The 23,435-nt window shown below is 39.1% G+C and overlaps 3 protein-coding genes across 4 annotated transcripts; all 3 read right to left on the bottom strand.

Moving 5' to 3' along the window:
- Positions 1-613: 613 nt before the first annotated feature.
- smek1 (SMEK homolog 1, suppressor of mek1 (Dictyostelium)) lies at positions 614-13,815 on the bottom strand. Of its 2 annotated transcripts, none has more exons than XM_062437139.1 (15): positions 12,698-13,815; positions 12,364-12,419; positions 12,160-12,258; positions 11,398-12,015; positions 10,364-10,441; positions 10,147-10,263; positions 6,864-6,980; positions 6,526-6,657; positions 5,552-5,654; positions 5,289-5,447; positions 4,992-5,161; positions 4,130-4,272; positions 2,983-3,173; positions 2,251-2,462; positions 614-1,685 (listed from the first exon to the last, which is right to left on the bottom strand). In XM_062437139.1, the coding sequence occupies exons 1-15, from the start codon at positions 12,837-12,839 to the stop codon at positions 1,563-1,565; spliced, it is 2,460 nt and encodes an 819-aa protein (XP_062293123.1). In that variant the 5' UTR covers positions 12,840-13,815; the 3' UTR covers positions 614-1,562. The 2 variants fall into 2 exon arrangements, with proteins under 2 accessions (XP_062293123.1, XP_062293124.1); XM_062437140.1 differs by having other exon boundaries at positions 4,130-4,269.
- Positions 13,816-14,113: 298 nt separating this feature from the next.
- Positions 14,114-16,811, bottom strand: erh (ERH mRNA splicing and mitosis factor). Its single transcript, XM_062437143.1, has 4 exons — positions 16,674-16,811; positions 16,131-16,218; positions 15,365-15,485; positions 14,114-15,259 (listed from the first exon to the last, which is right to left on the bottom strand). Exons 1-4 carry the CDS (start codon positions 16,674-16,676, stop codon positions 15,157-15,159), a joined length of 315 nt encoding a protein of 104 aa, XP_062293127.1. The 5' UTR covers positions 16,677-16,811; the 3' UTR covers positions 14,114-15,156.
- A 983-nt stretch (positions 16,812-17,794) lies between these two features.
- Positions 17,795-22,780, bottom strand: paplnb (papilin b, proteoglycan-like sulfated glycoprotein). Its single transcript, XM_062437504.1, has 13 exons — positions 22,660-22,780; positions 22,335-22,427; positions 21,865-21,974; positions 21,450-21,510; positions 21,232-21,334; positions 20,888-21,018; positions 20,317-20,634; positions 19,792-19,968; positions 19,519-19,669; positions 19,351-19,431; positions 18,893-19,019; positions 18,685-18,763; positions 17,795-18,252 (listed from the first exon to the last, which is right to left on the bottom strand). Exons 2-13 carry the CDS (start codon positions 22,389-22,391, stop codon positions 17,968-17,970), a joined length of 1,680 nt encoding a protein of 559 aa, XP_062293488.1. The 5' UTR covers positions 22,392-22,427; positions 22,660-22,780; the 3' UTR covers positions 17,795-17,967.
- Positions 22,781-23,435: the final 655 nt, after the last annotated feature.

Here is a 23,435-nt window from a genome sequence, read left to right as displayed (position 1 = left end):
TGGTGGATCAAAAGGAAATCAGCAACTGAGGACCACCCATGAAATTAAGTGCCAGGTCTGCTATTTGCAATATAAAGGCATTCCTTTGATCCAAGAAAGAACATTAATAGATGCAGACATGAAGCTTGGAAAATACAGTAAGTCACATGTTCGTCCTGGAGAAAGAAAGAAGTTTGACCATATGTGTTGTAGCTTTACAGACCTGCAGGCTACACATTAACTTAGCCCAGAGAAAAAAGGCATTTTTCAAAAGTCCTGAAACGTACTATGAAGATACCATTTATTTTTCACCACTCAATTTTTTGGTCTTGAGAGTGGGATTACAACTCGTTCTTCAAATTTCACAGTGTGACATTAGGTGGCCTGAAAGTTTATAGATGTTTGTTAAACCTGGCGTCTCTGTTACAAATGTACGGTCAAATTCTTGTGGCATCAAGGAAATCGTGATTTGTGTATCAGATGCAGCAAGCAAACACTTGAGTTATAAGGACAAAGGGTAGTAGGACATCTTACAGCAAAGATCATTTTAATGGTCCCAAATATTCTGAACAACTAAGTGTACACTCATGTAAAAGGAAAAAAAATGAAAAGATATGACAAAATTCATCACATCTAGAATTCCACTCAATCTTTAATCAAGACGGGATTACAAATTCTCCAAAAAATCTGCAGTTTCAAAGGGCAAAAAGGGTAAAACTAGCTCACCTACTGAGGTCTTTAAAAACCTGTTCAAGTGTGACTGAAAATGTCCTGAACATTTAAAGGCAGGTCTTTTTTGTTGTCATTTACAAAAAACAGGAGAAAGATAGAGAGACAAATAGAGAACAAAATGAAAACAATGAAGAAACTGCTGGCTTTTTTTCTCTTCAGAGAAATAATGTCCGCTGAGGAACGACGACACTGATGACATCATCAAACGACAACAAAGACAGCTCTTTGCCACATGCTGCCTCTCGTCTGGTCCTATATACTAACTTAAAAAAAAGTGACAAAAAGCAACAGACAAAGGGGAAAAAAAGAGAGCAGAAGGGGAAAAAAAGTAGAAAGGAACAGGGAGGAAGTGGATTCTGAGGAGGGGATGGGGGTGCGAGTGGCGGATCTGGGTCTGAATTGGCCGGCCCTTTTGGGTCGTTGTGTCCTTCCCTGAGTGGGGGGCGGGGGGCAGTGGATTATGGTCCAAGCTCGCAAGCTCTCTGGGATTTCAGTCTGTGTGGACATGTGTTTTTGTATGTGGTCATTTCCTCCAGTTGCTGAATTGAACTCCGATCTGTCTCATATTGTCTGAGTCCGCTGAAGATCTTGTGAGTGCGATATTTTCTCCCCCGACCGTTCACTTTTCAGACGGTTTTTCCACTCCCAGTCTCCTGATTGGCACTTGTATGAATTGGGCTAGTCTGAGGAGGCTTCGAATCCATTCAGAGTCCACTCCTCTTTTGGCCACCTGCTGACAGCAAAGGGTGGCTTTCATTCATTCAATTTGTTTACAAGTTTGATCATTCCTGTGTGAAGTCTGTGCACTGAAACTGTCTGAGCGGAGCACAAACTGAGACAGTGACGCTTCTTTAGGAGCTCAGTTTGGACTTTTTTGAAGGTGGCAGAGGGTCCTCTTTACTCTCCCCATCATCTTCCTCTTCCTCCTCCTCATCGTCATCATCGGGATAGTCCACCAATCCCACTAACCCTCCCTGAAGAAGACAAGAAACACAAATCATATACTGTATCTGGTGAGGATCCTGATCAATATTGTTTGGTTGAGTGCTAAATCTACTGTCCAAAATTGTGTCCTGTGTGTTGATCTTTTGTGTTTTTGTGCACAGACTTTGGAAATTGCACTTATTGTCTAAATTGCACTGTCTAAATAAAGCTGACAAAGATAAAATATGTGCGAGCCAATGGTACATTGCTGGTGATGTCTATTCTTTTTAATACAAAACAAGAATTGTGGAAGTTGTGTGAAAATAAGCAGCTAAAGTGTGAAGATTACATAGTTAAAGCTCAAATCTTACTTCCTTTCAGTCAACTAGTGATCACAGAACAGATACTGTGTTTCTGAGCAGAAAAACAAATTCAGTTTGAGAATAATTCAGCATTAAAATGTATAATAAAGCACTAAAGGGCATAAAACCCAGAATCTATGCACTGTTTTCTATATGTTATTTGATGAGGAATTTGGAGTATTCCCAGATCAATTTTAAGTGTCTATAGTGTATTGTTGTCAACAAAAAAAGTTGACGATCGGCAGTCAGTTACCTTTGTGGTTACAGCTGTGGTGGAGGGTGAGCTCCGTGCTCCTGAGCCCGGAGACCCTGGTGACCCTGGAGAACCTGGGTTCAATGAGGCAGATGAAGGAGGGCTCGACAGGCTGGTTTTGGTCGAGCCAGAAAAGGAGAGTTTGAAGCTAGGGTTCTGTCTGCCTGACAAGCTCGACTTCCCCAGTACTTCCTTGTCCTCTGGGTCTTTTACTAGATATGTAGAGGTGGACAAGAAATGGTCATTTCCCCCATTTAAGTTCTTTACAGTCTATTGAAATACAAATACCTTTTAATGGGTGAACAAAATCTCATCCTATAACCAAGACATATTTCTCTGTTGTTGTTTGAATGTAATTTAAATCAAAATGTTGTTGTATTTCTAGAAAAATGCCAACCTCTACTCACAAACGCATTTAACAGATCTAATCTGAACATAAAACAACTGTTTTTGAGGGACTCTGTTTAGTACAGCCATGATGACTGAAGCCAGAATCTGGACCATGACCACAGGTCATTTTTATCATGAACACATGTAAAACAGCACCAGAACAGCAGAAAATAGCTGACAACAGGATCAAGCCCACACATTCTCTTTACTTTGTTGCTTTTTTCTATGGGATACAACAGCATAGAACATTATAGAACAAGACTAGACAGCATGTGATTCTGTCCAACCCCAGTGTCACCCCAAAATATCTATTAGAGGGAGTAGAACAAAAAACATGCTTACATTTCTTTCTCTCCATGAACTTGCTTATAGGTTCCATGAGGTCTTCCTCACTCTTCATCTTGTCAGAGGGAGGGCCCACTGCCTTGCCATCCTCCATGTCATCCTCATCTGTGTTGAACCACATCTCCTCTTCATCCTCCAGCGTCCGTGCATCACGACGGAAGCGGTGGTTCCTCAGGATGGAGCGCATGCTGGAGAAAATAATGCAAAGCTTAGTTATTCAAAGACACAAATACATTTACGGTATTTACTCTATATAACATAAGAAGGTGATGGTTTAGCCAGCTGCCCCTTAAAGGGCATTTTGTACTTCCTAAGGTAAGTGACTCCTAATTCATACTACAATCTTTGTACCTTTTTATGACAATTAACACAAAACACAATGAACAAAAACAATCTCGGAAGTGCAAAGTAACAATTTAAAAAGGGAGAACTGGCAGTGTTAGCAGGAGTGCTGATTTTAAGTTAACTAACGGTCTTAAATGACACACAGTTTGATTGTGTTTGCTCCATTCACAGTCATAGATGAGTAAGAGGTAGATTGCACAATCTGAGTCAAAAGTGTTTGGCTGAGAAACCTGTAACTAACTAACGATTCAAATACCATTATACGTTAAGAACCCAAGATGTTTTTAAAGTCAGTTCTTTTATCTGTTCTTTTCTACTTTTTGGTGTGACTCATGGCTGCGCTGCAGGCAGCTTCTCATCTGTTCAGCGCTGTCTGTGTGACTGAGGGTGAGGCTCAGCAGAGCAGGGAAGCCGCACTGGAGACAGTGAACCAGGTGAATACAGGTCATACTCAAGTTAATAAGAACAGCGCTCATTACTGTAACTGCAAAATCCTGACAATATCCATCCCTAGAAATAACACTTGATTTTATACAGTCAGTGCAAAACTTGAAAAACTAAACTTCAAAACAAAGTATGCACTGATCATGTGAGAAGAAGGAACTGTGAAAGACTACACTAAAGTCTCACAAGCAATATGTTTGTCATGTCAACTCAATAATGCACATTATCTAATGGACAAGTCACACTAACCTTTTTTTTTTTATAGTGAGACAAAGACACACATGAAGAGTTTCCTCACTTCATTAAATCATTCCAGACTGTAACAGTTGTGGTACTGCAGCTTCGTTTTTCTCACCTATCCAGTTTGGGGTTGTCTTGCCTCTCTCGCTGCTGTTCATACCGCAGCTTCAGGCCTTTGAATGTTTGGACATAGTCCACATCTTCCAGAGCCTTCCAGTAGTTCTCTACTATATGAGCTGTGAGAGATTTCACATCCTCCTGGGAGCAATGGGAGGAGAGAGAGAGGAACATGGAGAGCCAGTAAAAGGAGGAAAAATGAAACGGGAGGTATAGAAAGTGAAGAAAATGGGCAGTTTACAGTTTAGGAAAGAGGAAGAGCAAAAGAGGAAGGGGAAAGAAGTATAGAAGAAATGAGCAGAATGAGCAGGAGACAAAGAGAGAGGGGAGAACACACCAAACAAGTTAAAATAAAAACAATAAAATGTTGTAAAGTCAACAAATTTTCACTTTCGGGAACATGGTTAGACTACTTGCATATATTAGTTATTCAGTCAAGGCATACAAATCTACATGTCAATTTTATTCATTCATTCATGAATTTCATTCAGCATGAACTTTATTAAATATATCAAAAAAATTACTTTTGAGGTATATAACAATAACTGGCTGGCTGATAAGTGTCAATTTTGAGGATACAAGCTACAAAGATTAACAAGGAGCAAAGCAGAATAGGAGAATTTTGTTCCTCTAACTTTCTCAAACAAGCCAAGCATGGGAAAAGAGCCTGACCATGAACTGCTACTTTCTGTGGCTCTTTGGCCATTTTCTTTCAATGGTAATTTTCATGCATTGAACTGCACAAATGGGCAAGAAAAGTGACATTTTTGGTGCCACATGGCAAATGTAAACATTCAGCTCTTGGCACCACAGAATCAAAAGTGACATAAAAAAGAATGGCAGATTCAGGCGTTACTCACCACACGAACATACTCAAACATCTCAATGATGGCAGAGTTCATGAGATTATAGCGTGAGCCATTGTTGAGGAAGGCCTTGATGACAGGCTCAAAGAGAAAGTTTCTCATTATGTAGCGATTGTAGAATTCATCCTTCAGACCAATGATCCTCCGCATGAAGCGCAGGGCACCTGGGCACACAGAGAGAAAGGAACGATGATTGATTTCTGTTGAAAATGTGCTTAATGATGCAAGATGTTGTCCAGGTTGACAGGCAATTTAGAATTAGAGATTTTGGTGTGATTATATGAAACTCACATAGTGCCAGGAAGGCGTGCTGAGAGGCAGTAAGCACCAATACCCTCCTGAGAATGTCCTTGTTGATGATGTAGTTCTTTATGTGATAGGTGTGGTGCTCAACACAAAATGTCAGCAGCTCCAAAATCAAGGCCAGCAACTGGGATGTTTGAAAATCATCTAATAGAAGAAAGAAAGTAAAAAGCCCCATAAAAGGATTGGTCACAAAATTATGTTTAAAAAAAAAAAAAACACACATCACACATTTCACAGACATTAAATACCTTTGCTAGGTTTTTCCTCTGTGGTGTTGGCTAGTAGTGGAGCTGAGAGGACATGCATACAGTGCTTGTAGAAAAAGCTCAGGAACTCTGTTTTTTCAGTTTTCTGGAGAGAGTACACAAAGGGAACAATTTTATCAATAGCATGATACTGATATGTATATGTATGAATGCTTTCACACTCACTCAACATCAACATTTATGGTGCATTATTTATATCCGCATCCCTGGGGCAACCAACTTTTTGAGTTACAGCAGGGTAACTTGATTAGTAAAAAAAAATCTAGGTAAGAACAGTGGAGACTTTTTTTCTGCTATGACTCCCGTGTCGGTATTCTAAACAACTTATATCTACAGATGCATCTCATTTATCTCTTTGGATGCATAGAAACATATGCGGCATCAACTCCCTTTTCTTCTTGTAATAACTCCTTCCAGTGCTGCAGTTCTATATAAAAATAGTTCTGCTATAAAATAGTGTACTCACTGTTTTCTTTTACACTCTTGCATCTTTTATAATGTAATTTAAAGTGTTTTCGTTTGATCTCATTTTACTTAACAGGACCAAGCAAGCACTGCCTTAACACACACACACACACACACACACACGACACACACACGACACACGCACGACACACACACGTCACACACACGACACACGAGATACAATGTTCCAAGTGCTTGTGAAAAAGTTAGATCCAAGTATGAAGTACTGTACTCAGCCTTAAATTTTGTTTGTACTTCAATACAGGCAGGGAAAGCGTGCAGATGCGTACTAGAAAAGAAGATGGCGCACTCTTGCCAGTAAGAGACAGCTCATGTTTGGGTTAACAACAATTTTAAGACCAAGGATGGGGAATATAGTACGATGCAAGAGATGAGAAGCCTTCATGGACATGGGTAAATGTTATGACCATGCAGATGGTGAGAACATTGTGAGAACGAACCCATATCTTAAGAGTAGTGTACAAACTCACATTTGCAGTAGCCAGCATGTTCTCCGGGTCAACCAGAGTCCGTAGCAAGCCCATTAGCTGCACCGCGCCACCTAGCTCTGGGTCTGTGTCACAGATCATGTGTTCTATGATCAGGTTGATCAGGAGGATGTCCTTAAGGCCAACAAATAATCATCAGTAACAGAACATCTGTTTATATCCACCGGTGTCAAGTGGTGAATTGCATGCTCTCATATTGCTGTATCAATATACCGACTGCACGGAAATAATGCTAAATTCGGAAAATTCTTTAAATTTTGTATTTGTATTTATTCAAAATGCCAGAGGCATTGCCTTGCTGAATTTGTCAACATACTTACATCATCATTTTGCTGAGACTCCTGCATGACGAACTCTCGTACCATAGAGGGGTTATACTCCACCAGATAAGAGAAGATATCTGTGGCTGCCCCACGCACCTGAACATCATCCATCCCCTGTTTCAAAAACACACATAGACAGTGGATTAAAACAAATTAACATTTTTAAAAACTGCATAATCAGATAGTGGCTAGATGCAGGGAAAAGTGCTAGATACTTTGGTCTAAGAACAAAGTGTATATGGCTGTCTTATCTGACAGCTTCCGCCAACAAGAAAAACTGGCAGAGGATGTCAAAAAAAACACAAAACTTAATTTGAATGTGACAGAAAAGGAATTCAAATCTTAATACAAAGACAGATTTCTGAGAACAGATGTATATTATGGTAGTTGCTGAATCCTTTAAGTTTTCAATGTTTTACATTATGGTTTAGGGGTTTTTTCTCTTGGTGTTCAAAATATGTCACAATTAATCTGTCCACACTAGAATGGACATTCTATTGATTGCTTTTTTATGCAGTAAATTATGTTTGAAAATTAGTCAAGTTGCAGTTTACATCCACGTCTGTCCAGACTCATATTTCGTGAGGTCACAGTGAACTTGACTTTTGACCACTGAATTCTAATCAGTTCATCCTTGAGTCCAAGTGGACGTTTGTGCCAGATGTAATGAAATTCCCCTCCAGGTGTTTCTGAGATATTGCATTTATGAGAAAATGGGATGGATACAAGGGCACAGTGACCTTGACCTCTGACCACCAAAATCTAATCAGTTCATCCTTGAGTTCAAGGATGTGAACTGGTCGACCAGCTAATTTACATCATGAGTCTTAGCTGAGCTGCTACACTGGGCAGAGAAAACTGTTTAGTGGGGGACAATAAATAATACGGTAGACAGGGGTATCACATGGACTTTAAAAATAAGCATTTCAGGTTAGGTTGCTCGACCCTCAGTTTGATGAACTAATGTAATGTTTTTATCCTGGAGACAGCTAACTAGCTAACAATTGAAAGAGAGCAGCAGCTCTGGTGAATTAAAGACAATCTGAAGCAAATACAATCCAGGGAAATGGATCCAGGGAATCCAACACATGGTAAGTAAAATCCAATGAAACTAATAAAAATGTAATGCTGGTCTCATTAGAACAAAAAAAATGTGCAGAGATGGTAGCAGAGTATCAATCACTGTCATGGAATCAGTTATCTGTTGGAAGGAGAGTTGGTATTTCTAGTTGTTTTTTTTGTCTATAGAGATGGGATACTGTTGTTTGCATTAACAATATTCTGGTCGCATTTACATCCACACCACTGATATTGGTAAAGAATGTGGCACCACTAAAAAGTCTAAAATATGATTTCAGTGTGTCCAGAAGCTGACCAAAGTCTGCCAAATAGAAAGGGATTACAACTGAAATACCTCCAAAAACAGTCCATGCTCCTTTCTAAATTATCTTCCTCAGTACCATTACAACTTGCATCAGCCATCCTGATGTTTTTGTTGTCTGTACTCAACTATGTGTGCTCAATATGCAAACACACTGACCACTCAAAACAAATGTGTTTTTATAGTGGTCTGCGTTTATTTGACTTGGAACAAGGAACAACATGCTTTTATCCACATGAGAAGCTGAAATGGAGCATGTATGGAAATACCCTTACTCGAGTGACATTTTTTATATGCCAGTCATTGAAACAAGAGGATTTATTTTATCTCACTAAGGACTTCTTGTGCTGTGCACAATCCCTGACCACCAGATAACATTGCATGCAATAGATTAGAACTGAAACAATTAGTCGATTAAATCAATTTGTTGGGGGGGGGGGGGGGGGGGGGGTATCTTTATTTTCACAATTTTATAATCACAATAAATATGAGGTTGCCAGTTACACTGAATGGTATACATACGAGTTATTAGGTGCAGAATGGTACACTTTCATTGACTGTTATGTTTGACAGTTGCATTTACTGTAATTTCAGTTGTCACACTCATTTATCAGGTATAAATCCCATTTAGTCCCATATTCTTCTGCAATCTTAAACTGAATGTCGTTCATTTATACTGTATATGCTGTTTACAATATATATATGGAAGCGAGTGTCTTGTAATTGCCTTCTTGCTTGCTGTGAATTCAACATCAAATCCAAATATACTCTTGGTGGCAACTTAAACAATAGCCCAGAACAGCTATTAGATGGGACACGACCAATAGATGTGAGTATGATCTACTACTAAGAGCCCACATTGTCTCTAGCATTGGTTCTGAAGTTTGTTTTGATTTTATTTTTGGGTTTTATCAAACAGTTCTTCTAGCAGTGTCCTTTCCTTCTGACAGATTTCAATGTCCAGTACTTTTTCCCACTTTCTGTTTTTCTTCGTAAAAAATATACCTAAATATAGGTACCCAATATTCTGCCTGGTGGGTTTCAAGTTGTGTGCTTTAATAAACATCTGTGTAACATCAGAGGGTTTCTCCTTGCTCAGACCCTTCGCCTCTTTTACATAATAGCGCCACATTTGCAAGTACGTGTAAAAATCCTTTCTCTCTACACCTTCATTCTCAGACACAGACCAGAAGTCTACTAATACCCCCATCCTTTATTAAAAAGGAGAATGTAATGCCATGCCTTATCCATTGTCTAAATCTTAAATCTTGGGATGTTGGCTTAAAATTTGGGTCACATTCTGGCCACTTAAGTATTTTTTTTTTTTAATCTATTTCTGAAACCAACTATTGTGATCATAAAAAATGTGAGTCACTTTTTGAGCAAAAATGCCCAACATTTCTGGTTTCAGCTTCACAGTTATGAGGATTTGCTGCTTTTCTTAATCTTATTTGATAATAAACTGAATATCTTTGTGTTTTGGACAAAACAGGAATTTGATGACATTGCCTAAAGCTTTAAAAAAAAACGTGACTTTTTGACTTTATAGTCAAACAATTAAATGAACAAAAACAAAACCAGCAAATGAATCATGAAAATAATCGCTTGTTGCAGTCCTTGAATACATTCACAATAGTCACAATAGGCAGGTGTTCATTCTCAGCCCATCATCTATCATCTATGATAAGGGCTATACTGAAAAATGATATATTATTTGACCAAAAATTTCTTATTGTTTTGTTTTTGTGTCTTTTTGGATATATGTTAGATAATTCTACTTGTAATTTATTAGCAGACACAAAGCCTTATTCAATAATCGCAATGCAAAAAACGATTGCACCATCAAAGCCATTGCCAACATTCTGTTAAAGTTGAAGTTATTTGAGTCACGGCACTCACCAGTATGACCTCTAGTGCAGGTAGAATGCCCATGTTTGACAGTGTCTTGAAGAAGGCGTCTCTGTTTTGAGGTTGTAACGTTTGTGAGAATGCACAGAATTCCTTTAGAAAGTTCACCTATAAAAAGGAAAAAACAACATGGATGTAAGAAGGAACAAGGAGAAAAGTTAAGAACAAAATTTGTCAACAACTATCTCCGATAGGAGGTCTAACATACCAGTTCGTGTCTTTTGTCATCATCTGTGGCCTCATCTGTTAGCTGTGCAAAAAGGTCTGTCAGGAACTTCTCATCGTCCTGACATCAAAAGGGAAGGGGAGATGAGAGGGGTGAGCATCATGTAGACAACAAGTACATCAGGATATGAAAAATAAATAAATCCCTCATGCTTATCTAGGGTCAGTTGTGTACTTCACCAAATCTATTTTAACAAAGTCACTGACTGAGTCAGATCACTTGTATCCAATACAAATATCCAGAAAGCCAAAAATGTTTTATACAATGCTTACCAACGCTTGATTTATAAGCCCAGTTAGTGTTTAATACATTGTGACATTATATACACACCTTAGGGTTCAATTCTTAACCGAAAATTAAAATAAAAAACAAACATTGATTGTATAGACTGTTATTATACACTTAGGATGTTTTACATGGACATCCCAGTCTCATACAATGATAAATGAGCTCCAACATATCACCTGCTATGATTTTTTGGCTTAACAAGACTGCCTGATGCAAAGTGAAGACAAAATAGTTTGTATCAGTAGTTTTTGACTTCAGAACTTCACATAGCACAGTATACCAGAGTCAACAGCAGGCCAGTTTGAGTTTTCCTCTAGCGCAGCATTACTGATTTACACAACACTTCTCCATCTCTATGGAGACAGCCATACATAAACACTGCTGAGTTGACACAGTACAAAAACACAAAGGTCACATGACCATAAAAACTAGCAGACAAACTGAGACTGGGTAAAGCACAATGGGACAAAAATAAAACCTGCGTACAATCTAATTTCCAGTCCTCACAGCATAAACACGATCATAAAAATCATGTGCATTTACATAGCAGCTTTATCTATTTGTAAAGCTTGTTTCTAGCAATGTGACAAACATTTTTATCCTCCGTTTTGGGCTTGCTGTTTTTTTTATAAACATGAAAATGTGGTGCATACAGAAGTCTTCTTTTAAACAGTCACAGCAAATAACGTTCAGAGGCAAACCTTATAATACATGTCTGCCAATCTCACCTGAAGCATGCCCACAATCTCCACCTTGTTGAAGAAGATGAAGGAGTGCAGGGTGGACAGCATGTTTTCCTCAAAAACAGAGGGCGTGGGCAGCACCATGTCCTGAATGTACTGCACCCGATACGTCTGGTGTATTTTCTGACGCAGTTCAGGATCAGAGATGGGGATCACCTCTTTAAAGCGGGCTGTCTCTGTGAGAAACTCCCGGTGCCGCCGTGGATGCGGGAGTGCTGGGTCAAACTCCAGACAACCAATGACGTCCATGATACACTCGTCAGAGAACATGACTTCAAAGAGTGCAGTACGATTGAGCAGGAAGATGCCTTTAATGATTTCGTACAGGTGGTTCAGTCCCTCTCTGTTCTCCAAATCCTCACACACACGGAACAACTCCAGGAGCTTGCGAATGTACCCCTCATTCTCCACAGCCAGTGCCAGTTTCTCACGCCGCAGTGGCGATGGGAGTGAGGAGGCCACCAGCTCAGCCAAGTCATCCAGGCGGTTTAGTTCACATGGTGGTAACTCCAGACCTGGGGATGACATGTCATCAAAGCGCTCCTCCTCAGACTCGTCCACCACTTCCTGGGTGATGTCCACAGATGGGTCCTTTCCCTGCACCTTAACATTGAGACACAAGTATTAATGATTTAAAATGCGGCTAGTCAGGAATTATGATCAAAAACGCCCAAATACACTTGATGGCAAAGGCATCCAAAGATGGAGCAGACAAACATATACCCACGCAATGAGAAGTGTTATTACCTGGCATATTTTCTCCCAGATTTCATCACAGCCAGCCTTCTCCTGGAAGCTGAGTGCCAGATCATAATTTTCAGCCTCTGACCATACTATCAACGTATCCTTATCAGGAGAAGAACAAAACTAATTTAAAATCAGTACACAATGGAAAAAAGTCCAGGTTGTACATGTTCATACTACAGTACAACATGCTGAGTATGCACCTACCTGTTGTTTCTGGTAGGCTGTGTTTGGGTTAATTTTGGACTCCAGCAGTAGGGAACCTGTCCAGTGATAAACACAGGTAATATCAAAGTTGGGCATTAGCATTCACAATGACCAAACATCCAACTGCAAGGGAGCAGGATGTTAACGTTAAAGTGCAGCATCGTTAACATTGCATAATAAAGTCTTAATTGCTTTGTAATGATTTTTCAAGTGGTACGTGGGTTAGTTTATTCAAATAAATGAAGGTACTGTTTACATGGAGTATTCATTGAGCAAACATAATGGTCACAAGTAAAAATGCAAGTGATCTTTAAATCAGTTGAAATGAACTTACCATCACTCTCTGCTCGCACCAGTAGAGACGTGCCTTTAAATCGCTCCACATAACCAGAGGAGACATGCCCTGTCCCACGGTCGTCCCACTGTCTGTCCTCATTGAGGGTATAGACTTTGACTCGTCGACGAGTGTCAGTCATCCTGGCAGGTGGTTTTACCCGGTTTCCCCAGTGCCAGACCTTCTTGGCTTTTAAACTGTGTCTGCTTCGCCAGGCAACGCCACAACTCCAATTCACTTTTTTTTTTTTTTTTTTTTTTTACACCTGTTAACTACTACAATGCGGTATTGAGCTTGTGTCAAGGGTCAGTCAGGCGAAAGCAGCTTTTAATCGGAACACCTGGTCGATTATCCTTCCTGACTCTGCAGTTACAACTACAAAATCAAGAGTATTTTGACGAGCTACCTCAAAACTTATCTCGCCATGGTAACTGGCAACGCAACACTTAAAAGCAGCTTACAGACCATTGTAGCAAGCTAACGACAGTCTAATTTACAGTGCGGGTGATATTGACGTTAGCTAAACTACCGTGTTAGGTGACAAAACGAGGGCTGACAGACATGACAACGTCCCCACATATAGTTACAAGAAGTGTATTCAGAATAAGCTGTTACGATAACTGGTTCCCAAAACACTGCCTGCGTAATGGTACAGTTTGTACGTTAGCGGGCAGCGTTAGCTAGTAGCAAACCTCAACGACTTGAGAAGCAAGCTAGTACGCTAACTGCCTACGCTCCACATATTTAAGGTTAAACAACCATTTGAAGCAGAATGACCACAGCTGTGCACCGAAAACATTATTTCACAATTGCGGAACATAAACGCTGTATTTACCCGGACCAATGTTTCCAAATGTGTCTCAATAATACGCCAGCTAGCTAGCGTTAGCTGCTATTTCTTCCCCAAGTGTTCCGCCATGTTCTGGCTCTGGGCCGCGGAGAGACAACTCTCTCCTTACTGGTTTTCATGCATCCCAAAAAATGTGCAAACTGACAATCTGTACTCGTAAAATTATTTCAGGTTTGCGCTTTACATTATAGTGCTATTTGTCATTCATTCCCGAGGTCTTGTTCAGATAATTGCTAACTGCCCCCCCCGTGAGTATTCAGCCATCTTGGGCCCCTTCAGAGTCAGTACGGGGTTTCCCGCACAGCAACAACAGGGCAACCCGCCACATTTAAAGAGACAGTACCTAACGGCCGAAAACGGGTTATTATTGTGATTAGCGCAACTGGCTAAAAAAAAAAAAAAACATCCTACAGCAACCACCATTCATTCTTCCCGATATAGTTTTCATAAATTATATAACCACTTAGCCACTCAGCATCACATTCACTTCAACAGTATGACCATATTTTTACACAGATTGATTTTAACGTGACAGAGTATTCCAAAGCATTTCAATGGCTGTGTATTCAAGAGTGGAGAACAGTCAGAAAACAATAGTTTATTATGTTTAAATCAAAAGGAAACAGCAATATATAGTTGAAATGAGATGCTATGAAAAAAAAACAGGTTTACAAAAAACAGCATTTTACATAATGATGGTTGGCTATAGAAACTATAGGAACCATAACAACAACATGAAAAAAGGCTATTAGCATAGAGAGGTTCAGTTTGAAGACATTGTAATTTAAAAGACCAGTGTGTAGGATTTAAAGGCATCTAGCGATGAGGTTGTAGATTGCAACCAACTGAATAGTCTTTCCCCCCCTCTTCCAAGCATGTCGGAGAACCTATGGTAGTCACAAAATTCTCAAAAAAGACACAAAAGGCCCTCTCAAGATTCAGTGTTTGGTTTGTCCATTCTGGGTTACTGCAGAAATATAACGGTGCAACATGGCAGCCTCTGTGGAACAGGACCTGCTCTCTATATAGATATAGAGGGTTCATTCTCAGGTAATGAAAACACGATTCTTATTTTAGGCGACTGTACACTGATTAAAACATACTTATGAATATTATATTCCATTTCTGCCTAGTCTGTTCCACTCGATGCCACTAAATTCTACTCACTGGACCTTTAAAATTGAAGTACCTGCACTCAAAATCCAAAACATCTTGAAATCCAACTGTCCAAAAAAAGTATATATTAAAAAAAAAGACAACTTTTGGAGAAAAATGAATGTGCACTACTAAAATTTTGACAAACAAAAAAAAGGGTTTTATCTAGCCCGTGGGATCCTTCTTCATTAATAAGTTAGTCCTTGCAGCTGTTAGCCCCACTCGCATCATGATGTAACAAAATTACAAATGTGTGTGCTGCCAAGGGCGACTCCATCTCTATATAAACCCCAAATTTCCAACCTCTGCCCTTCCCAATGTACAGTATAATATGAAAACCCCTCCCTTCATGAAATGTTGTCCTTAAACACAGATCTTTACGACGCTGTTGAAATGTAGTGCAGCGCAAACTCCTTCCTGATGTGTGTAGCAGGACAACTGGACACTCTTGCCTTTACTTTGCTGCCTGCTGAGCCTGACGCCGCAGCAGGACATATATCTTCTCCTTGATCCAGTCTTTGTTGTATGGCTGGTAAGTCTGGGTGTCAGCCCTGTACCTATGTAAAAAGTAAAGGATATATTTACTGGAAGTAATCAACAAATTCATCACAAGTTAGTTTTCGTTCAAAGCATCTGGAGTTTAAGAACCAAATCATACTTACACAAGACAGCTAAGGTCTGCCAAGTCGTCAATGAAGTCAAACAACTGACTAATGTCGTAAGTGATAGATGGACTGTTAGGATTCATCCTCTTCAGATGCTCTTCATACATTTTGCACACCCCTGGAAGAAATGGGCAGGAGGCAGAGCCAGAATGCATTAAAAGAAAATGGCTAAAGTAGAAAGTAAAGTACCCCTAACCGACAATATTCAGAGATTGTCAAGTCAATAACAACACTACAGAACACACTTAAAAGAGAATGAGACAGAGATAGGGCAGGATTTTAAAAGGGATAAAGAAAATAATTAGATTAAGACTGAATTGATTGATATTGATAATCAATTCAATAATTTTAATGATAGGAGTGATAATAAATGTCGCTGTAGTTCATAAGACTACTATGCACAAACATACAGTCAACTCAAAATATAGATTCAGCTCCACTTTACTGTGCATTTTGTGAACAGTATACTTACCATTGAATGACTGTCAAACTACAAAATAAATAAAACACTTAACAGCATTCACACTACCTCACACATATCCTATACTTTTCAAAAGTCTGAAACTTTTTTTTTTGGTAGGTATTGAGTTAGCTTACACTCCAATAATTACAAGCGAAATGAAATTATTAAGGAATACTGTCAAAAAGAAGTATGATTTGTGCAATGAACAAAGGAATGGTTTTAGCCTAAGTTTATTACTCCACGGATAAAGACAAAACGCATTATTTATTATTAGCTGGTTTAAAAAGACTAAAGACTCACCTTCCATGCATTCATTCACTGACTCATAGTCAGCATATGTGCGGCCCTCGGGTCTCTTGGTCGGCTGGACAAGCAAAATTGTGTGCGACTGTAAAAATGATATAATATTTAATAACCACAACCATGCAAATAGTTTCTTCAACACCAAATAACCCGAGTTGAGCAGGTGATGCGGAGCTTCTGTGATAGAAAGTTGTGTTTACCTTCTTTCCTCAATTATACAAACAGGATGTGACGTTGTTATCAAGCAACAGACCACTGACTCTAACGTTAATGTATTAGCTAGTTTTTTAATGAATAAAAAAAAAATCTCATACCTCATTCACATTTAAGCTGAACGTGCAGAGATATGATAGTTAGGTGTAAATATAAGCGCTAGGTGTTTATGGCAAAAGAAGAAATGGGAGAAAAATACGTGTTTAACAGAGTATAGTAAACGTTAGCCTCGTAGCCTGTTAGCTTAGCTATAATGGATTATCAGCAACTAATATAACCAATACTGTGAGTTTTATATCTTTCAACGAAAAAGAAAACAACGCTTACCATATTTGTGCTGACTGCAGACCCTGTCTGTTTAATGGGAATGCAAAACTGTGATAAATCGTTGTTTATTGCCTTTCAATACCCCGTGCGAAGAAGCTGTTTGAGCAAAAATATTCAGGGGAAATGAAGTAAATCTGTTTCCGGTTGTAAAGTGCAGTGACTTCAAAATAAAGTTTTAGTTTCCAAATAAAAGTCTTCCCCTAAAAAAACAGGACTAATCAAGTAGTTAAAGACTTATCCATCCATGTTATAAAATGCATATAAACACTCTGCTTTAAATAGTAGTTTGTGTCTAATACGGTTTTCCACAAAAGTTCAATCATTTCATTAGGTCCTTAAAATCAGATTCCTAATGAGCACAGATAAATGTTCCACTTTCAGCATGTGAAAACAGTCTTCTGTTGTCAAATTATTATCATACATCATTTTGCGCACTGCACAGTGAAGACCAAACATCCTGCTGTATAGGGAAAGGATGAAAAACATATTTTTGAGTGGAGGGGGACTTTAAAATAAATAGTTTGTCACTGGTGGAAAAAAATATTCAGGTCTTTTCCCTAAGTAAAAGTAGCAGTTATAAAAAGTTACCACATTACATGTAAAACTACAGCATTTAAATCTCACTTAAAAATAAAAGCATACCACAATAGCATAATCATCAAGTATCAAACTTTTTTTTTAAACAAAACATATATTATGCACTGACCTAAATTTGTGTCAGTGTTATATTACTATAATTTATTGTTTGGTCATTATTGCAGATGCATTAATGTGTAACTAAAAATGTCCATAACCAGCACAAATAACCAGTAGGTGCAGCTGGCAAATAAATGTCATAATATGTGTACAATATTTGTCAATGTAATGGGTTAGAATTAAAGTAAAGTGAATTTATTGAATCAATAGCAGATGAAGACACAGGTAAACCATGCTAGTACAAGGATACTGGTTAGGTGAAAATGTATTGATTGGGTTTATTATTTAACTTGCACAGTCTCACTGATATCATTTTTAAAACGTGTTAGCCATAAGCCAAAGTACACAAATGAATATACTGAGCATCAAACAAAATATCACAGATCACAGAGACAATATAATCAAAACAAACAGCAGGGATCATATCAATTATATTGTGAGTTTTTAATTATATTTAAATGAAATGTAGGATGTGATACAATACATCTGTGTCTGCATAAATGTATAGATACTACATGTGTATACATTTCATTTAATTAACTTCACTGAGAGGACTTTTTGGGTATCACATGATTTGGGGGTACCATGTTGAGTATGGTTATGCCCTTGCCCTCAGCACACCCCTAGTTGACCCTCTCCTTGGTGTCACTCTGCGAGGTGGTGGTGGAGGCTCCCTGACCATACCCTCACACTCTCTCCTGCATGCCTCCATAGAAACATAGTTATTGGCATTGCCCTGGCAGCCTCCAAACCAGAATTCGGTACATTTGCCAGTGCTTGAATTATAGTAGAACCGAACCTTCCAGGTATCACAGGGGCCCTCATCACGTGTCATGGAGCATGCACCAGTAGTGACTGGGCTGACTGAGTTTGGTTGGCGCTCCTGAGAGAGGAAAGAAAGAGGGAGACAGTAAATCTTCAAGTATATCTGGTGAATTTAGCAAGTAGATGTAGCAGATAAAGTGGTACTTCTAAAGCTCAGTTTAATTTAAAAGCAGCTGAATTTAAAGGATCACTCCAGTGATTGTTGGGAGACTAAACCATTAAAAACAATAATAATCAAAGTTTTTAGAATGGGGAAAAACAAATATTCCTATATATCCCTTAATGCAGCTTACCAGTACCTTTCAAATTGATGACATCACCACCGAAGCCACTGAGGACTTTATACTTCATTTTTACAGGCTGAATAGTACTTTTCATGAAAAGTTAACTAACGCTGATATGTAAAATTAGTGCAGTACCCCTTAAATAAATCAGCATCACTAAACAACTTTAATGATTTAATGAAACAAGATCAGAAACAAATTCCTACCCCAGTTGCCTGGTACCCAGGACATCCAGCTCTTCCAAACCCTTGAGCTGGAGTCACCCCATCCAAACAACAGCCATACCTAAGGAAGAGAAATATAATGCATTGTAAAAAAAAAAAAAAAAAAAAATGATTGAGGAAATCATTCATTCACCAAAGTCAGTTATATCATATATTAGGAACAAGTGTGGGAGTGAGGAAGCAGCACTACCTGGTGCGAACACAGTCCTCATGAAGACATCCCTCATTTCTGGGCCCAGTGGCAGATGTATGGCCATCAGGACAGCAGCCATACAAGGACTGCGCACAGTGAGGACCAATTACTTGGGGTCGGGGACCTGTACAAAAATGTACAAAATATGTGTTTAGCATTTTGGTTTATAGGGTAATATTTTGTCGTAAATTTGTGTGGATAATACTTTAGAATCTAAATATGGGCTTCAGGAGCAAAAGGAAGAATGTGGGCTTTGTGTTTGTGAAAAGGTGACAAGAAAGGTGACAGTGCAGTCATGGTCTAGACAGCAACAAATAAAACATGCCAGGAGGCATTCATTACAAAATAATCTCTTTGAGTGATTATAACTATGCTAAAATAACTGCCTGCACATTTATGGCTCTACATATATAAGATAATTACGTGTTCAAGTATGAACCTTGTGTTCTACATACCTGAGGTGTCTCCTGGAACATGGGGCATAAATCCTCTCATGGTGCTTTCATGTGCCCTTGGGTCCTGCACACTCGGGACCACTAGAGAGAGACAAATTTGATTAAATACAAAAAAAGCACAAATAATCAAACTTCAAAGAGAGTGCAACTGATTTTAATTTGGCTCACTTTGCGCGCCAGGGCAGGGCTCTGTGTTGCATGACTCCACAGTAGCAGGTCTGCCTGCTGGTCCACACCTGGCCTCTGCGTAGGGGTTGAGATCTGTATCATAACAGCCCACTCTCCTCTCCCTCACACCACCACCACAGCTTCGAGTGCACTGCAGAGACAAAAATGTCAGCAACTGATTAATATTGAGTATTGAATCAAAATAAGTAAATGTAGAAATAAAAATAGAAATAAGTCCCTGTCTTAATCCATGTTTTTAATCCTTTCACTTACCAGTCCATAGTCGGTCACATGCCAGGTGATGTGTGTGTGACAGGCAGGCCTGCGACAGGCTTGGACAGAGGCAGGTCTTGTGATACCGCGGCAGGCATGGTCAGCCAGATGTTCACCTCCTGTCCCCACACAGACCACATCTCTCATCTGTTGGCCTTCCCCACAAGTCACTGAACACTGCCCATCATATGCAACAAAAGCAAAACAAATCTTGTTAGTCCTACACCAAAAAAAACTTTTTCAAACATTAATATATCATTGCCAAATCAATTGTGGTACTTGTTACAGCCAATTTTTCAAATTATGATATTCAAAATAAATCAGAATGTTTCCTGTCACAAAGAGGTTGATACAACATCTCTTTTCTCTTATCAGTACCATTGATTGGTATACAATTGTTGTCTTTTACACTCTACACAGGCTAACATGCTAGAGGATTTTTTAAATAAACATCCCACTTCCTCCACAGACATTGCCGTTGTCATACACAGTGTACTAAAGTCAAAATTGCTCCAAGATACAAACCACACTGAAGCTGGAGACGCTGTACTCAGCAGCACATGGATGCATGTTGCAGGCTTGCTGGCTCTGTGGCCTTTGCAAGCGATGGGTGATGCAGTAAGTCTCTTCCACCACATGGGGGTTCACTGGATCCTGAACCCAACAGTCCACGCTGCGGTACTGCATGCCTCCATTGCAGGTGGCAGAGCACTCGCCGTAGACACCAGTTTTATACATATATGTGAGTCTCGCTCTTGGGAAAGGAGCAACAGCAACAGGAGCAGCAGAGTGAACAGAATTACTGTCATCATCCAAGCCCAAAAACTCTCCATGAACGAGTATCTGGAAGAGACAAAATATTTTCAGTTTCAAAGGTGGGAAAACAGGCTTTTGAGAGACATCAGATCAACAAATGCAGTCAAAGTGCCTTTAAGCAAGGAATCTTATGCCCAACTAATGTGCAAACGTGAAACACGACATACTGTGAACTTTGGATGAATAATAAACTGCCCAGTGACTGTCTACAGCTATACAGACAAAAGCTCTAAGAGTCTGTTGCTTGTCATTATATTGTTGATCACAATTTTGCTCCCACCCTGCATACGCCATCCACACAGATGTCAGTGCGGCCCACATAGCATGGTGTCCCGTCCACTACTGCAGGTCTCTGTCGGTAAAAGAAGTTCTCTCCTCTTGGGACGCAGTTCAGCTCACATGGATTGGTTGCTACAGAACAGATGAACCCATAAAAATATACCTGGGTCAAATGGTATCTGCACATAAGTTTTAGTATATGGTTTGTCCTGTTCAGAACCAGGGTGTTCCAGGGTATGAAAGGAAAACTGGATAATCACAGAAACATACAGCAATGTCACTCACTATTTGTGTCCATAATGTCAATTTAACTCTAATCATAAACAACTTAGTTGTTTTTTTTACCTCCATAGTAAGGCACCCATGTGTGGTGTTTGCTCTGGAAGTCCGCTCTGTCAAACTGGGAGCACTGCTCCTCCCTGAAGTCCCTGGATCCAACTGGACATGCCTATAATTGCAGAAAATATTATGATATTGTTGCAATATCCCATGTATGTGTGTGTATGTGTGTATCCTGCTTGAAAAAGACACAAATAAGTTTCAAAGACAAAAGGGTCAATTACTTGTGTATTACAGGTTTGGTAGGACTTGGAGGATCCAACGCAGTTATGTCCTCCATCTGTCCTGCAGGAGATAGGACAGAATCAAACCAAACATGTATCTCTCTTGTTGAAGCTAATAGTCTTCATTTTAATAAGAAATCAAAATCAAAATTGAATATGAACTCAAATTGAACATCATTTTTTAAAGTTGTGAATTAAAAAGAAAATGTTCCAATAAAAAGCAGGCAATTCAAGATAAAGGGGGGTGATGAAGTGTAGAAATAATATGAAAACACTAATACAAGTCAAGTATGAAAAGTTTTATATAGTTTATATGTGATTTTATTGCACTACTTTGAGTGATAGTATTAGAGTCATAGTACCAAAAGCCAGCCATCTGTAATAAATTCTATTATCCTAACCTCCTACATCTTACCTCGAAGTTATACATTTCCTGGTTCTCATCACAACTCCTGTTCCACAGGTGCGACTGCAGGGCCCATAGGGTCCAAACTCTCCCCAGTAGTCATGGGTTGGCCGTATGAGCTGAAAAACAAACACAGTAAAACGCCTACTCACTCAGCTGCTGGAACACATAGTGCTCACACAAACCATATCATAACCCACCGCAAACCACAAACACACACTAAGAGCACACTAGACGCACCAAAATAGAAGCTGGAACATTTGGCCACAAACCATCGCCTTCATGTTGCATAACATATAATGTATAAACCCACTATGTGACATAAAAACAACATAACTGCTGGCACATGTGTAAGAAATTCAAATATTTGGCTTTGTTTATTTTGAGATTTTGGACATCCTGTACTAAGCATTCTGTCTGCAATACTTGCTACTGTCATGTACTGAACGTGCAGTTATGTTGCTAGAAGTGAGACTCACAGTAAATGCAGGTACAGCCAGCAGCTGTAGGAGACCCAGGACTTGCAGGATGTTCATATTCACCAGGAGCCACTACAGAACCACTGATGAGAACTGTAATCAAATAGTCAACTCAACAACTTAATTCAACTCAACTCAACAGTTAGTCAAATTATACTTTCATAGGTAGCAGTTGATAACTACATTTTCTAAATGGCTCAGTAATTTCTTTGCTAATCCTTCACCATGCATTAAATTAAATATGAAAAAAATATTTTTTTACTTCATGAAACTAGTTTCCACAAACAGTAGCTAGTCATAAATATCAGATTTTATTCTCTCTTACCTTCTAGACGTGACTACCCAATGGGGGAAATCCAGCTGTTGGACCAGCAGCTCAGAGAGATGTGCACCTAAGAAGTAAGGGTAGGCACTGACATCCAGTTTTCTATCTTCTCACCCTCTGTACTCACCAACACCACAGCCCACAGTGTCAAGTTTCAACCACACAGAGATAGGCAGGGTTTTTTATCCCCAAAATATTTTGACTTTAGATATAAGCTGTGATTTCCTCTGTGGAAAAGGGGATTTTTGTAGTTACGTCCCCTAGGCTGTGGTACTTCTAATGTTTAGGTACTTTTTTTTTATTTGTAACCATGTGTTTCAGTTAAAGACATTGTAAAGATAAATGAGCTTCTTTTTTTCCCCAAAAATAGAATATAGTCATTGTTTAACTGCAAGGAAGACGAAGGCAACATTTGAGCAAACCAAATGTAATGGTTCATTGGCAACATGCAGGAATTGAATGATTTAAAGCAGGAATTTTTAATGTTAAAGCAATAATAATCATAAAGTCAATGTATAAAATATCAAATCAATACTGGGTGAAAAAGATATAAAAGTTTCCTGTTTATTGATTTTTTGTCAGTTTACTGGCCACTGATTGTCCCTTTCACAAGTCCCATAACCACTAAATATAGACCAATAAATCACAGTAGAGGCGCTAGTGGGAAGTACCTTGCCCAAAGGCTTTATTTAGGTTTATTTTAGTAAGAAACCACAGTGGAGCATTGCCTGGATGGGAAGAAAATGTGCATGATGTACCCCCGGGAATAAACGAAG

The sequence above is a fragment of the Scomber scombrus genome, chromosome 17 (genome assembly GCF_963691925.1).
Source record: "Scomber scombrus chromosome 17, fScoSco1.1, whole genome shotgun sequence".
NCBI classification, from domain to species: Eukaryota; Metazoa; Chordata; class Actinopteri; order Scombriformes; family Scombridae; genus Scomber; species Scomber scombrus.
The sequence above is the reverse complement of the archived record's forward strand: the minus strand, read 5'-3'. Positions and strand labels throughout refer to the sequence as shown.